Consider the following 16,589-nt stretch of genomic DNA (forward strand, 5'->3'; position numbering starts at 1 on the left):
AGCCCACGCGCCACAACTAGAGACAAGCCCACGCCTCGCAACGAAAGATCCCGTGTGCCACAACTAAGACCCAATGCAGAGAGCAGAAGCAAGAAGAACTACAATCTTGCAGCCTGTGGAACAAAAACCACATTCACAGAAAGACAGACAAGATGAAAAGGCAGAGGGCTATGTACCAGATGAAGGAACAAGACAAAACCCCAGAAAAACAACTAAATGAAGTGGAGACAGGCAACCTTCCAGAAAAAGAATTCAGAATAATGATAGTGAAGATGATCCAGGACCTCGGAAAAAGAATGGAGGCAAAGATCGAGAAGATGCAAGAGATGTTTAAAAAAGACCTAGAAGAATTAAAGAACAAACAAACAGAGATGAACAATACAACAACTGAAATGAAAACTACACTAGAAGGAATCAATAGCAGAATAACTGAGGCAGAAGAACAAGTAAGTGACCTGGAAGATAGAATGGTGGCATTCACTGCTGCAGAACAAAGAAAAAAGAATGAAAAGAAATGAAGACAGCCTAAGAGACCTCTGGGACAACATTAAACGCAACACCATTCACATTACAGGGGTCCCAGAAGGAGAAGAGAGAGAGAAAGGACCCGAGAAAATATGTGAAGAGATTATAGTCGAAAACTTCCCTAACATGGGAAAGGAAATAGCCACCCAAGTCCAGGAAGCGCAGAGAGTCCCATACAGGATAGACCCAAGGAGAAACACGTCGAGACACACAGTAATCAAATTGGCAAAAATTAAAGACAAAGAAAAATTATTAAAAGCAGCAAGGGAAAAACAACAAATAACATACAAGGGAACTCCCATAAGGTTAACAGCTGATTTCTCAGCAGAAACTCTACAAGCCAGAAGGGAGTGGCATGATATGCTTAAAGTGATTAAACGGAAAAACCTACAACCAAAATTACTCTACCCAGCAAGGATCTCATTCAGATTCGATGGAGAAATCAAAAGCTTTACAGACAAGCAAAAGCTAAGAGAATTCAGCACCACCAAACTAGCTCTACAACAAATGCTAAAGGAACTACTCTAAGTGGGAAACAAAAGAGAAGAAAGGACCTACAAAAACAAACCCCAAACAATTAGAAAATGGTAATAGGAACATACATATCAATAATTACCCTAAACCTGAATGGATTAAATGCTCCAACCAAAAGACACAGGCTTGCTGAATGGATACAAAAACAACACCCATATATATGCTGTCTACAAGAGACCCACTTCAGACCTAGGGACACATTCAGACTGAAAGTGAAGGGATGGAAAAACATATTCCATGCAAATGGAAATCAAAAGAAAGCTGGAGCAGCAATACTCATATCAGATAAAATAGACTTTAAAATAAAGAATGTTACAAGAGACAAGGAAGGACACTACATAATGATCAAGGGATCAATCCAAGAAGAAGATATAACAATTATAAATATATATGCACCCAACATAGGAGCACCTCAATACATAAGGCAACTGATAACAGCTATAAAAGAGGAAATCGACAGTAACACATAATAGTGGGGGACTTTAACACCTCACTTACACCAATGGACAGATCATCCAAACAGAAAATTAATAAGGAAACCGAAGCTTTAAATGACATGATAGACCAGATAGATTTAATTGATATTTATAGGACATTCCATCCAAAAACAGCAGATTACACTTTCTTCTCAAATGCACACGGAACATTCTCCAAGATAGATCACATCTTGGGTCGCAAATCAAGCCTCAGTAAATTTAAGAAAATTGAAATCATATCAAGCATCTTTTCTGACCACAACGCTATGAGAGTAGAAATGAATTACAGGGAAAAAAATGTAAAAAACACAAACACATGGAGGCTAAACAATATGTTACTAAATAACCAAGAGATCACTGAAGAAATCAAAGAGGAAATCAAAAACTACCTAGAGATAAATGACAATGAAAACACGATGATCCAAAACCTATGGGATGCAGCAAAAGCAGTTCTAAGAGGGAAGTTTATAGCAATACAAGCCTACCTCAAGAAACAAGAAAAATCTCAAACAAACAATCTAACCTTACACCTAAAGGAACTAGAGAAAGAAGAATAAACAAAGCCCAAACTTAGCAGAAGGAAAGAAATCATAAAGATCAGAGCAGAAATAAATGAAATAGAAACAAAGAAAACAATAGCAAAGATCAATAAAACTAAAAGCTGGTTCTTTGAGAAGATAAAATTGATAAACCATTAGCAACATTCATCAAGAAAAAGAGGGAGAGGACTCAAATCAATAAAATTAGAAATGAAAAAGAAGTGACAACAGACACCGCAGAAATACAAAGCATCCTAAGAGACTACTACAAGCAACTCTATGCCAATAAAATGGACAACCTGGAAGAAATGGACAAATTCTTAGAAAGGTATAACCTTCCAAGACTGAACCAGGAAGAAACAGAAAATATGAACAGACCGATCACAAGTAATGAAATTGAAACTGTGATTAAAAATCTTCCAACAAACAAAAGTCCAGGACCAGATGGCTTCACAGGTGAATTCTATCAAACATTTAGAGAAGCGCTAACACCCATCCTTCACAAACTCTTCCAAAACTGCAGAGGAAGCAACACTCCCAAACACATTCTATGAGGCCACCGTCACCCTGATACCAAAACCAGCCAAAATAAAAAATAAAAAAGACCCAACACAGCCAAACATAAATTAAAAAATATATAAAAGTGATCTAAAAATGTTAGTCATTATTATCACGATTACTGGCTACTTTAAAAGATTTATCAAGTTCCATCTCTCAAATAAAGATTTTTCAAATAATTCTTGTCCAGTCCAATATTCCCTTTTTTGGATATTCTACTTTATATATATATAAGGTATTATTCACATGGTATAGTAGCCAGATTCCAAGATAACTTCCTATAGTCCTTTCCTCCTGGTATTCACGCCCTTGTGTAGTTCCCTCCCACACTGAATAAGGCTCACCTGTATGATCAATTAGATATTGTGGAAGTGATGTTACATGACTTCTGAGACTAAGCCATAAAAGATATTGCAGCTTCAGCCATGTTCTCTTTTGGATCACTCCTTTTGAGGGAATGTCAGCTGCCATGTCCTGAGAACACTCAGGGACCCCAGTGGAGAGACCCATGTGGGGAGAAACTAAAGCACCAGCTTGCCAGCCATGTGAATGGGATACAATGGAAGCAGATTTCCAGACCCAGTCAGGCATTTGGATGACTGCAGCCCTAGCCAACATCCTGACTGTAGCTTCATAAAAGACTGTGAAGTTAGATTCACCCTGCCAAACTGCTCCTGAATTTCTGATCCACAGAAGGTGTGTTTGAGATTTTAAGCCACTAAATTTGGGATAATTTGTTATGCAATAATAGATAATTAATAAATGTGGTTAAGTCCAGTGTACTCTGTCTTAAATGTATAACTTTGATGTTTCCATCTAGATCATAAGTTCCCAGATATAATTTTGATGTTTCCATCTAGATCATAAGCTCCCAGATTTGAACTACATTAAGACTTTTCTAAATATATATAGATCTAAAAAATTAAGTAAACTTTAAGTATATTAAGTTTATTTTAACAACTGATATTCTAAGGTAATATCAGTTTGAGAACTAGGCAAAAGTAGTTGGCCAGCACTTCCACATATGAACTTTGTACAGTTGTTACTGATAAGTCTAAGTCCTTTCTTCTTAAACGAGAATTTGAAAGAAAGTCTCAAAAGAGCAAGTAGGTGATGACTAAAACTTAATTTATGAAAAAAAATTAAAATAAAGTATATTTTCCATAAATACCTGAGGGAATAGGCGGGGGCTGGGGGGGAAGTAAGGTGTGAGTCTTGCTCTGGGCAGTGCAAGGTAAAGGAGGAGGAGGAGATGTCGCACTATCTTTCACACCGTACAGCTTGGACTCTTTAGACAGTGTTCTTGGCAAGGAAGATCCTCTGGAGGCATTAGGTGATTCGGTCTTTAGAGTCTTGGAATTATAATGCAACTGTATTGAAACAAATAAACTTCCAAAATTAAAATTATGCAGATGAGGGAAACCAAGAAATGTACAAAAATGTGGCAGAAAGAACACTGATTCAGGAGCCAGAAGATTTTACGAGTTAGCTTTGTGATCCCGGCAAGTTCCTTATTAGCTTTATCTCATTTTTAAAGTTAAAAAGGGTCATCCCAGATAATATTTTAAGTTCTTTCTAGCTTAACATCCTAGCTTAATAATTCTAGAATCTAAAAGAGTTGCAATAGGCAAGGTTTAGCAAATACATTGTGAATATCAATGTTTAAAAAAGAAAATTAACTTTTCTGTCAAAATTTCGTGGAAAAAGGGGCAACCTGCAGTTTAGAAGGTCTCATGTTCAGAATATGGATATATTAGAGAAAAACTTCAGAAGGCCTCATTTTAATATAATTGGTAAAGGAAGAATATATATGATAGAAAATAAACATGGCTACTAATAATCTAATCCCTAATCCTAGACATTTAGGTTTTTACCTTTACATCAACTCCAGGAATGTAAAATACTGTTGTTTCTAAGTCACTAGGCTTTGTCTGTAGAGATGATGGCACTTTCTTGCCAGTCATTAAATGCGTGGTGGAAGCATAATTAGTTTGAAACTTCTTCTTTTTCGAAGGAGAATCTTGATCTAAACTCCTGGAACTTCTGTCATAACTCCTATAAATAGAAAAATGTTTTATCTTTTTGAAAGACATTTATTTCCTTTTATTTTGTTTAAAAGCAAACTTTTATTTATATAGTAAGTGAAATGTAATCCTTCATTAATAAGGTTGAAAAAGTGAAGCTCATCAGCGTGTCTAGTGAAACCGGTTAATCCTTGCATGGATGAGGTTTATGTTGTATGTTCCACAACTACACAAGGCAGTTATTCTTTCCCGAGATCACAGCTGTTTCACATGAACACATAAGGTTGAACCAAATGAAACTGCCCTTTACATAGGTAAATATAGCTGAGTACCAGCAATTCAGTTTGGTTTACTGCGGTTCAACCAAAAATAAATCAACAGTCGTTCTTTTTATCACCACTATTACATTTGTAAGAATTTAACTGTTTAGAGTGCCTTTTTATCTTCTCATTTTATAAAAAGCTTCATTAGACAAAGAGACATTTAAAAATCTTTTATTATAGAAAATTTCGAACATACAGAAAGTAAATGGAACAGCAGAATGAACTCCCACGGGCCCATCTCCCAGCTTCAGCATTTGTCAGCATTCTGCCTACTTGTTTTATCTACATTTCCACCCACTCCTTACTCATTCACTCAATTATTAATATTACTGTTTTCCTATAATTCTTTTTTAGATTAGGAAGGAAAAGCAAAACAAATTCAAAGAACAAAATAATCTAACCCTACGCCTGTTTATACCACTATTTCTTCAATGATGGAAACAAATGGTAAAGCTGCAGTTATAGCCTGAACAACATTCCAGTTTACTGAGGTCTCTGTGCAGCTGTTTCCCAATCTTTCTTATTTCTTTATGTCATCAAACTTTCAGTAACAAGATATCTTTAAGTATTGTACTGTTCTTTGAAACAGAAATGTGCACAATGATGTCAGAGACTGAGAAATTCATGCTTATTTAAAGAATTCCAAGGATATAACTATTTTAATTAACAAATTTGCTAGAATCTAAATCAGACCTCCATTTCTAATCACCAGAAAATATTATACACTTGTTTAAAGAAAACAGTATGTTATACAAATAAACACTCAAACATGCTAATTATAATAAAATATACTCTTTAAATCTGCATTTTGGGATGTGGTGGGAAATGTTTGTTACAATTAATGATATATAAATAGTAGTTCTAACAAATGAAGTTACTTGTACACCTTTCTGACCAATATCTTACCTTCTCAAGCTTATATCATCATGTTCTTGTAGAAGGGTGGTTGGGTGGAGCACACATTTTCCACTATCAATTTCAACTCGTATATCAAGTTCAAAGTCAATATTTCTCTCTGTAGCTGTGCCACTAAGACTTCTGTTGGCTGGGGCTGTTGGCCAGCGTTCTGTAAATAGCTGATGAACTGCAGCAAAGCCTGTTGCTTTTTTACGAGATGTATGTCTAGAGAAAGAACAACTGGTGATTACATTGTAGTAAACTGGGAAGAGTTTTCAACAAACTATTTTCCAACATGTTATGTGAGCAGTAGTCTGTAAATAAATTTCACTATTTTATAAATTCACACAAATTACCCAACTGGCTCCTACTAATTGAAGTTTTTCTTAAGTTTAATGGAGTCACATTTTATTCAACAACTATGTACTGAGTAACTGTCATGTGTCAGGCAATGTTCTCAGTGCTCAGGACACAGGCACAAGCACTGATATCAAGGAGTCTGAATATCAGCGTATGACCTACATTCTACAACTTGGAGGAGATTTCATTTTTGCAAATTGTAAAATTTAAAATGCTACTTTCTAGATTTTATTAAAAGACATAAAGACAGGGAAAGAAAAAAATAATGCCATATGGAGCTAAATTATATTAGTAAACCATGGATACGTCTCCTAGTCTCACTCTGGGTAGGCACGTTAAGATTTTTTTTTTTCTGTAAAAATTAACAGTTATATAATGCTTTAAGCTCAGTTCTAGATTCTAAAATACTGCCTAAGGATCTTAAAGCTACTCACGAGGGTTTCCTGTAAATATAGAACCTTTCCCTCTCATGGTCTTCATCCTTTTCATCCTTCTCGGAATCTTCACTGGTAGAAGACAAACTGTCATCCCGTCGGCCCTCCTCAGGTTGGAAAGAAATGCCTGGTGAAAGGCCTCCTGGAGTTTTGGGAGAACTGAACACGGAATATGATCCTTCACTATTTGAGGAGTAATGGGATGGACCTTCAATGGTTACTGACAAAAGGTCCAGTTCTGTCTCCTCTGGAAACTGAATGTAAAGAGAAAAAATATGAATCAGGTTCACATTATAAACCTCTCTTCCCTTAAAAAAAAAAAGAAAAAGAAAAAATATACATTTAAGCATCTAAAATTTCTCTCAAAATTGAATTTCCTCATGCTGAACTGAAAGATCAGCTTTACAAACATATGAAATGGTACACCAAAGAAGGAAGCAGAAGTTCAAACCACAGAAAGTCATACCACTGACTCACTAAAAATTAGAGTGAAATTTTACTTTATATAAGCATATATCATCATGTTAATTAGTACATACTGTAATTCTTTAAAGCATGGGTTAATCATGCTGTGGAGACAAAAGAAACAATGTGATTAACTTTAAATTAGAAGGGCAAGAGAGCAATTAATGATGGAAGAGGATGCAAGTGTCAGTACAGAATGTACTTTGTGCTTCCAGAATACTTTCTGTGGATACATCTTTTTAAAATGGGCCCCTACTGAGCTGAAGAAAGATGTGTAAATAGTTATATAATTAAATAGCAATCAATCAAACTTAAGAATTCTGTATTTTAAGGCAAATACTTTGTATAATAAATACAATGTCACTCACTGAGGACTGTATCAGGAGACCACTGCATTTAAGTAGGTCAAAAAAAACCAAAAAACAAACTTCTGTGACCTTATTTTGATTCCCAGTTTTGAGATTTGCTCACATATCCTTTGAGGGAATGTGATAAGCCTTTGTAAAGTGTAATGTGCAAGGTACACTGATATTACTATAAGATACATAGTGAAATCCTATAATCAAAATTTCAAACATTTGCAGAATCTAGATTTTCTTCACTTTTTAAAAAATAACATATCATTTAGTAAGTAAGTCAGATTTTATCAGAAAATCTTCAACTTTTAAAGCTGTGGTAAGAGTTTATGTAGATAAATATCCCTTTGTTTATATTTATTTTCTATTTAACCATGCCTTAATGATCTATTCTGTAATTCATGATTTTTATACACTATTTTTTATAAACAGCATATACTGCTATTTAAAAATCAGACTTGAATCATTCGAATATTAATGCCTTTAAGAATAACTCAATCATTTCACAGTATATACATATATCAAATAATTATGTTGTATACCTGAAAATAATGTTATATGTCAATTATCTCAACTTTAAAAATACAGGGAAAAAAATCAATTAGTAGAATCCATTCAATTCACTGTAAAGGACAGTATTTCCAAGTTCATTTTTAGAAAAAAGGACATGTCTGTCAAGCTCACTCTATTACAACCTAATAGTTCTAAAACAAAATTCGGCTTGACTAAATTCAGTGTAACTACGGGATATATATTGAGACTATCTTAAAAGAGTGGGCGATGGGAAACAAATGTGGAATAAGTTCCAATTTTTAAATGTAACTTGACAGAAAATTTCTAGACAATGATTTATATACCTACTATACAGATACAATTTTAAAATTAAATTTTACTTTTATAACTTATATTTAGGGAAAATATGTAGCTTATAAAGGTGTTAACTCAACTTATAAGTGATTGTGTAGCACATTTTCCACACTGTTTTTTTTTTTTTTTTTTTTTTGCGGTACGTGGGCCTCTCACTGTTGTGGCCTCTCCCGTTGCGGAGCACAGGCTCCGGACGCGCAGGCTCAGCTGCCATGGCTCACGGGCCCAGCCGCTCCGCGGCATGCGGGACCCTCCCAGACCGGGGCACGAACCCGTGTCCCCTGCATCGGCAGGCGGACTCTCTACCACTGCGCCACCAGGGAAGCCCTCCACACTGTTTTGAACATAATTTTTAACAGATTGCTTTTATACATGCTTTTTTTATACTAGTGACTGAAAATAAATAACACTCAGTGATTAATTTGTCATTCTGTTGATTCTAGTTTGAATTAGGTAACTAATTTTTTCTTAAAGAAAAGATTCATTTTGTGTTTGAGTGTAGGGATAAAGAGATTCACTTCGGGATTAGCAAATAACTGTAATATATTGCAGTTTTTGGTTTATGATTCTGTTGAGTTAATCTGGTGTGCTGATTTAGTCCTTCTTTAATTTTGGAGATTAAATAATTACTGTTAAATTATAAGTGAGTATAGAAGTAAAATATATTCATGAAAAAGCTTAGGAAATATAAATGATGAAAAAGAATTGAAACAATCTTAAACCTTTATGTAAAATATCTTCAAGGTCTGAGTTTAGTATGAAACGAGAGGAGGACATTTTGAAAGCAGATTTTCAGAGTGGTTACTTAGTTTTAAAGCAAAATTTATGTTGTTCTTAAAAAGTACCTGAAAATACCCTTCCCCAGGACAGCTGGACTGTGGTGTACTTCCCCATACCGTTTTTTTCAACTTAATTAAAATAATAAGAAAATTTATAAAAATTAATGAAAAATAAAAAAACAGTGATTTAAAAGTAAACAAAAAACAACAAACATTTTAACATGCTATAAAATTAGAATACAACTTTGACGCTGACCTTTTTTACTACTAGTTTCTGATATTATCTCTATATATTCTGAACAAAAATACATAAACAATAAAATACATTAAGTAAAAACATTCCACATTTACATTTGTGTAAAATACCCAGTTTAATGCAGAGTCGAACTTGAAAGAAAAATTATTCAACAAAATGTTTCTACCTACAAGCAGTATGGAGTCTTTATTCTACGTGCAAAACACTAACACCTGCGGCATGGCTCTCAATAGTGCTCTGCTATTTGGCAACGTACAGACACCTCAACCATCACAATCCACACTTTCACTGTAAGTAGGAACTACTATTTCTAAACTGCGTAACTACTATAATTTTGTAATTACTAAAAATTATTTAGCACTGTGTATCTCTAACGAATAGTATCTCTCTTACTGTATCTTGGATATTGAAAGTGACTCTGGGTCCAGGAGATGCTGCATCCACCCGGATTTCTGGGAGCTCCTCAGTTTCACCTACTCGAGAACTATAATAAAATATAAAGTTATAAAACATTAATATTCGTGTTCAAGAAAAACCCCTGGACTTTATAAAAGTCTGATTAATGACATTAACACTTTATTTCTAAATATTTACCTTATCCAAGGATTGAACTTTTGGTATTCCATTTCTTAACCTTTAGCATCTCATAAAAAAAAAGTTCATTGCTTTAACACAAGATTTCCTAAAATTAAGCCTTATAAAAAAGAATTTATTACTTACTTTATAGTGTTCATTTACTAGTAAAACTATATTTTTCTTCAATAATAAGTAAAATTTCCATTTTTCATATGTTAAATGTGTGCATAATCACACTTTTTCTAAAATGACAAATTTAGAGCTGCAGCTACTAACATGCAAATATTCATTTCTTTGGATAGTCTATAAGTTTACGCATAAACTTGTCTAAATAGCAGTGTACTTCATTACTAAAGAGCACACAATGACTTTTATAATATAAAAGTAGAGTATAAATGAGATAGAGAGATTCCTCAAACTTCTTAGTTTGACAGTATCCACTATTACTAGTTTTACTAATAAGGTCCATTTGCTACCTTAATTTTGTAATTTCCCCAATTAGAACACAATAAATAAGTAGTGACCTTTGGCAAAAGAGTCAGCAATTTTATTACTTGTTTCATTGGTTGAAATATATTACCTTGCCCTTTCCATTCGCTTAAGAGGTGGTCTTCCAGAAGCTGAAATGGTTTTTGATCGGCTGTAACTTGGTTTGTAACCCAAACCCCACTTATCCTTTAGGGAAGCAGCCTAATGAACGGGGATAGAAAAAGGGTGGCTTTAGGCAGTTGTTTACTGTTGTAATATCTGACTTCAGGTAAAATATTCTGCTATTAAAGAAGTTATCTTGTCTCCCCCAGGTCAATAACAAGTTATCTTAAATTGTGACTTTAAATGTCACTTAACAACACAGATGGATCAAAGTGCAGCAGGAATCAACTATTCTTAGTCCTAACGTCAATTAGGAAGACTGTACAAGGAAAATAGGAGCCACCAGCTCGTTTGAGAGAAAAGATTGGAAGCAGGGATGAGGGGTACAGAAATAAGGGGAGAAATAAGGAAACAATAAGAAAAGAAAGAAAATGAGAATTAAAAGGAAAGATTCTGGGAGAAACGTGAGGGGAGGGGGGAGAAGAGAGGATCAGGGAAGAGGGGGAGGGGGAGGGAGGGAGCGACCACTAATCATCCCGAGTACCACCCAAGGGTACCCCTCCTGACAGAACTCTTTGTTACAGAAAAGGAAAGGAAGTGGTGACTGGAACACCCTCCTTGTCACCAAATCCCTCTTCTTCAAATTTGTAGTTTGGGGGGGCTAGATAGTAAAAAGATTCTAATACAATGGAGACATAGAAAGCAAGAGGACTAAAAGGGAATTGAGGGGGAAATACCAAATGAGAAAAATGTTAAGAACACAGATTTAATTTCAGTAATTTTCCTAATCCTCTCTACCTAGTTTTATTTTTAACAGTTAATGGCCAAGTCTAAACTAGCTTATAAACACTATGGCAAGCAATATTTTCATTATGTTGCATGGCTGTGAGGTACATAGTGGCAAAACATTTAAACACAGAGTTATGCATTACGGAGCATCACTATCCATTTAGTACTATCAGAAGCCAGTGATGAATAAAATTGAATTTTATTCCTCATTTAAATAAATAATTTAGAACACTATTCAAATGAGGTCTAGGACTTTGGTGGTGACCAAGGAAAGAAAGTTCAAGCCGATGAACTCTGGATCCCTGCAACCTTTCCACCTTTTCTCTAACCTCAACAGCTCTGATTTAACCAGTTTTTATGTATTGGGGTAACACCCCAAAACCATATTCTGGTTAAAAAAAACTGGAGGGTTTTGCTGACTATATTTTTAAAAATTAGTTTTTCTACTAACAAGACCACCTTGACCCAAAGCAACCTACCTCCATTTGAATAAGTTTTAGAATTATTTTCTACTCTATTTTTCTAGTACATCTATCTATATATTTATTTCACAGCAATTGGACTAAATCCCAGAATGTGGTAGAAAGTAAGGTCAAAGATAAACAACTTGTTCTTTAAGAGACTCAAATACTAGTAAGGGCAACTAAATATGCAAATAATAAAGGTAAGAATGAAGTGCTGACAGTATGTAGTGGCTAAGAGTAAAATCTTCTGTGGAAAATGGGAAGGGTAGAATGGACATCTCAAAAAATTTCACATTTGAATTAGAGACAAAAAAGAAAGTATGACTTCATGAAAGGCAGACAGAACACAGTGGCTAAGGGCATAAACTGTAGAATTCCACTGTTTGGGTTTGAATCTTGGCTCCACTGGAATTACTGGCTGTATAACCTTGGTCAAATTGCTTGACCTCTCTGTGCCTCAGTTTCCTCATCTTTAAAATGGGGAAAATAATATAAGCTACCACATAGGGTTGTTGTAAAGATTTAATGGGTTATTGAATGTAAAGTGCTTTAAACAGTGCCTGGTACATAGTAGACATGAGATACACAAATCAAGTGTTATCACTAGCAATGGAGGAAGAAAGAGAACAACATAAGTATCATCATAAAATTTCATAAAGTGATAAAATGTTTACATAGTCTACTTTAATAAAATTCTCCTTAAATGTTTACTCACTCGCATACTGGACCTCCGTAATTTTTTACGAACATCTCTTCTAATATCATTCACAGCAACAGATTCTAATTGTTGATAACGTTGAATTTCCTGGTTTATGGTTCCTTCACTTGCACCTAGTTTTCTGGATAAAAAACAAATATGGCAGTTAGTGTAATGAGGTAACAAAGTAAGAGTGATTTTTACTTGCTCCTTTTAAAATTCTCTATCAGAATATCAAAGATTATGTATGGACAGGCCAAAATCCTGCATAAACTTAATACTCATATCTGGCAAACTGTAAAAAAAAAAAAACACTTTCTCTAATGTTTTAGGAAATGGTTCTTATCCATTTCTACATCAAGAGTCTCTGTGATAATCTCAGGAAAGCTATGGAACCACTTAGCAGAATAGTATCTGTATGTAAGATTTTACATATAATTTAAGCCTCAGGTAAGATTTTAGGGGGGGAAGTATATTTTGCTTCAAGTCAGTTTTCCCCTGATAACAAAACTCAAACTGTAATGTAAGTCAACAGGAAAACGTGAATCACTGTATCATAACTGATTTTACAGACAAGTTTTTAGAAAATACCTTTCACTGTACAATGTATACATTTCTGTAAAATCCTCGAATGCAAAAAAACACAGATACAGGAGTACAAAGATTAGAAAAGATGAAGTATGTTTTCCACCTTTGGGGAAAACAAAAATTTCAGTTTGGCAAGAAGAATATTTAGTCTTACAGAGCAAGTATTACCTAGTCAGTACTATTTAGCAGGCTACAGATAAAGAAAAAAATGACTTCCGCCTACTCCCCCCTCTTGGCTTGCCCTACCCTCACCTCAGTGCTAGTGAACTGCTAATACAGGCAAGCAAAAAGCATGAAGTTTGAATTCAGACAAACACAGGTTCAAATTCCAATTCTTTAATCTCTCCGAGCCAGTTTTCTCATCTATAAAGTTTGGATAATGCCATCTAATCTCATAGAAATGTGAGGATTAAATTGAGATAACACGTCAGAATCACAATAGGTACTTAATAAATTCTAAATTTTCTTCCTCTCTCAAAAATTTGCATTCCAAAAATACTGTTAGCAAAACACTCATATTTACATACATATGTGAAGATACATGTATATACACGTAGAGATGCATATATGTGACATAAAGTCAGTCATAAACTTCTCAGAAATGGGGAGCTGTGATGAGCACTAGACTAACATTTCTAACTTTATCACTAATGAATGTATGATCTCAGACAAATCACCAAACTTTTCTGGACCTTGGTGATCTCATTTATAAACTAAATGGGTTGTACTGGCCCCAATCCAGTTTCCTTCACATTTAAAATCTATTCTATTATTAGGGAATACTATACTAAATTAAAAATCATTATACATACTTAAGATCATCTATTACTTTGGCCTGTTCATTCAGTTCTCTGATATCCACTATACGCTTCATAATTTTTCTTCCTCTAAGTTCTCCTGGCTGGCTACAAGATGCTCCTTGTCTTCGATGATCTACAGCTTCCTGAAAAATCAAAAGCATGTCTGTCAGTAACACCCTCAGGTCACAAAGCAAATCTACCCTATCACAGAAATAACACCTTAAATCAAAGGAAGCATGCAAGAATCAAAGCCATCTATATTAAGTAAGATGATTGGAATTCTCCAGTGATTCAAACCCCTTCATTTTCATAAGGAATCCATTTAGTTGCTACCTACGTTTCCCCATGAGTGAGCTCTGCATGCTTTCAGATGGGACTGGCTAGACTGAGGGGAGGCCCACATCTCTGGGTTACACAGATACTCTGCAGGAACAGAATAGCGCTGATGTGGAGGCCTCAGGCCTAGGAGGTGATTTACAAGTCGTTGCCCAAAGGTGAGCTTGTGGCCATCTCCACTTACTGAACTTTCCTCTGAACTCTAAATGGTAAACAGTAATGTTAATTTTTTAAAAATTTCTTTCCAAGAACAAAACTATTTCATGATACAGTAGTTAAAAGATGTTTCAAAAAAATTTTTATGTTGATAATAGAATGAAAGCAGAGAGAAACTTTCTTTTTAACTAATAAATAATAAGTTTAACTAATAACTAATCAATCTGATACTATAGAATATGTACAGTATAAATGGAAATACACATTTTTTAAATGTATACTTTATTTTGTGTGGGTGCACTTTGCTTTTGACTTTCATTTTTGAACATCAGTATTGAGATAATTCACATGCCATAAAATTGACCCATTTAAAATGTATAATGGTTTATAGTGGTTTTTAGTATAGTCACAAAGTTGTGCAGCCATCATCAGAATCTATTTAGAACATTTTCACCGCCTCCCAAACAAAACCTCATAACATTAGCAGTCTCTTCCCATCCCCTCTCCCAACCCCCTAAACTCTCCCAGTCCTAGGCAACCACTGATCTACTTTCTGTCTCTACAGATCTGCTTGCACTTTGCTGTTACTGTTAACATGTTACCTGTAGGTTAAGGCACAAGTTGGTTGACAGCCGTTATGAAACAAGGAATTCAATTAAAAGACAATATTATGGAATTAAAAAAACAATATTATATAAATGTAGACACAGAGAACCACCACTCCCTTCCTTCCTCCACAATTAGCGACTACAGTAAATAACACTGACCTAATAATATCCCTTTCTCAGGGTAAAAGCCAGTCCTGAAAAAGTCTAACTGTGAGTTTACTTACAGTATGGATAGTGGGAGACATAGTGTCAACTTCATCTTCATCTGACAGGTCAGCTATGTTCACTGAATTTAGATCGGCAATGTCATCTGTGTCCTCCTCTCCTGTCAGTGTTGTAAGGGTATTGCCCAGAGCGTTAAGTCTTTTGCCAATGTTAGGATCCATGTGGACATCAATCCCACACATTTTCCACAATACATTGAGTGTCCAGGTTCCAGCACTACTACTTTCTGTTTAAATAAAGAAGTGACGTTTTTGGTTAAGTCTTGAGTATAGAAATTTAAATAATTCTACATTCAGGGAATAAAGTGGATGATGGCCCTGTGTAATAACTAATGTCTCTCACAGCTAGATCTGTCAGAAACATGAGACTATGGGATTGATTCCCCTATTGTATAGGGTGCACCTACTGTTCCTCTGTTTTCAGCACTCTTCTTTCCCCATGTGACCTATGAATTCCCTCCTCCCCTAGCCCCCTAGCTGATCTACCTTCCCATGACTATAGTAGGAGAACTGGCACAGCCCTCCCTCATTAGCCAGAATTAATTAGATGATTAGTCTGAGTAAGGGTCAAAGTTGGAAAACTAAGAATCCTTCCCTGGACTTGAGAAAAGACCGGTCCTTCTCTAGTGACTGAGGGGCGGGGAATGAGGCTCATGAGCTGCTCGCAGCCATGTTTCCTGCCATGTTTCAGGAGGTCAGCAGTAAGCACAAATGAAGCAGCCGGAGAGAAGCAAAGACAAGAGCTGGAAAGAGCCCTGGTGACAGCCGGGATCTTGTTTCCAGTAGTTCCTGAGGGCCCCTGAATTGACCTGGTTCCTTCTCTTCACTGAGATAGCCATTCCTAAGTTTAACTGTGATCTGCAAATGTTCTTTTAACAAGTTCCCCCTTTTAGTTAAGCCAGTTTGAGTATGTTGTTGTTGCTTATAAACAAGACCCCTGACAAAGACTTTTATGTGACCTTCCTCCCAATATGTATGTTTACCTCAGTTATCACCTTTTCCTTCTAACATTACTGCTGGAAATCTCCTAACCTTTTCAGTTCTCTGTCTGTGGGGACTGCAGGCCTTGCTATTTTCTGAGACAGTTTACTTAGGATGAGCACTGAGACTAGGTTTTGGAGGACAGGAGGAAGAGTAAGGAGGAAAGGAACTCTGCTCATTTAATCAGCTTCTCCCCTCTCAACATTTTAAGCGCTCTTAAATAAACATCTCCATTTATCTTACCCTAGTTTTATACCAGTAAAAATAATAAAAATTTACACTATGCTGTCATCTTAGTTAAGACAGATTATTACTTCTATGGTTATCTCCTAACCAGTTTCCTAGATTTTTCTCCTCTCTAATCCTTGAAAGTGTCCCTTTTGATA

At 35.3% G+C, this 16,589-nt stretch overlaps 1 protein-coding gene across 6 annotated transcripts in view; it reads right to left on the reverse strand.

Moving 5' to 3' along the window:
* The window catches only part of BLTP1 (bridge-like lipid transfer protein family member 1), a 212,003-nt gene that overhangs the window by 25,404 nt on the left and 170,010 nt on the right, over positions 1 to 16,589 (reverse strand). For 3 of the 6 annotated variants that reach the window (XM_082837740.1, XM_082837741.1, XM_082837739.1), the window contains 11 exons: positions 15,223 to 15,449; positions 14,236 to 14,436; positions 13,911 to 14,041; positions 12,529 to 12,652; positions 10,550 to 10,659; positions 9,787 to 9,877; positions 9,204 to 9,266; positions 6,671 to 6,924; positions 5,886 to 6,101; positions 4,507 to 4,687; positions 3,804 to 4,002 (listed from right to left, as the gene is read on the reverse strand). In XM_082837740.1, coding sequence (XP_082693866.1) covers positions 3,804 to 4,002; positions 4,507 to 4,687; positions 5,886 to 6,101; positions 6,671 to 6,924; positions 9,204 to 9,266; positions 9,787 to 9,877; positions 10,550 to 10,659; positions 12,529 to 12,652; positions 13,911 to 14,041; positions 14,236 to 14,436; positions 15,223 to 15,449 — 1,797 coding nt within the window. The remainder of the gene's footprint in view (positions 1 to 3,803; positions 4,003 to 4,506; positions 4,688 to 5,885; positions 6,102 to 6,670; positions 6,925 to 9,203; positions 9,267 to 9,786; positions 9,878 to 10,549; positions 10,660 to 12,528; positions 12,653 to 13,910; positions 14,042 to 14,235; positions 14,437 to 15,222; positions 15,450 to 16,589) is intronic. The other 3 variants (XM_082837743.1, XM_082837742.1, XM_082837744.1) reach the window with 3 other exon arrangements.

This window comes from Leucopleurus acutus (genome assembly GCF_964270905.1).
Source record: "Leucopleurus acutus genome assembly, chromosome: 4".
NCBI classification, from domain to species: Eukaryota; Metazoa; Chordata; class Mammalia; order Artiodactyla; family Delphinidae; genus Leucopleurus; species Leucopleurus acutus.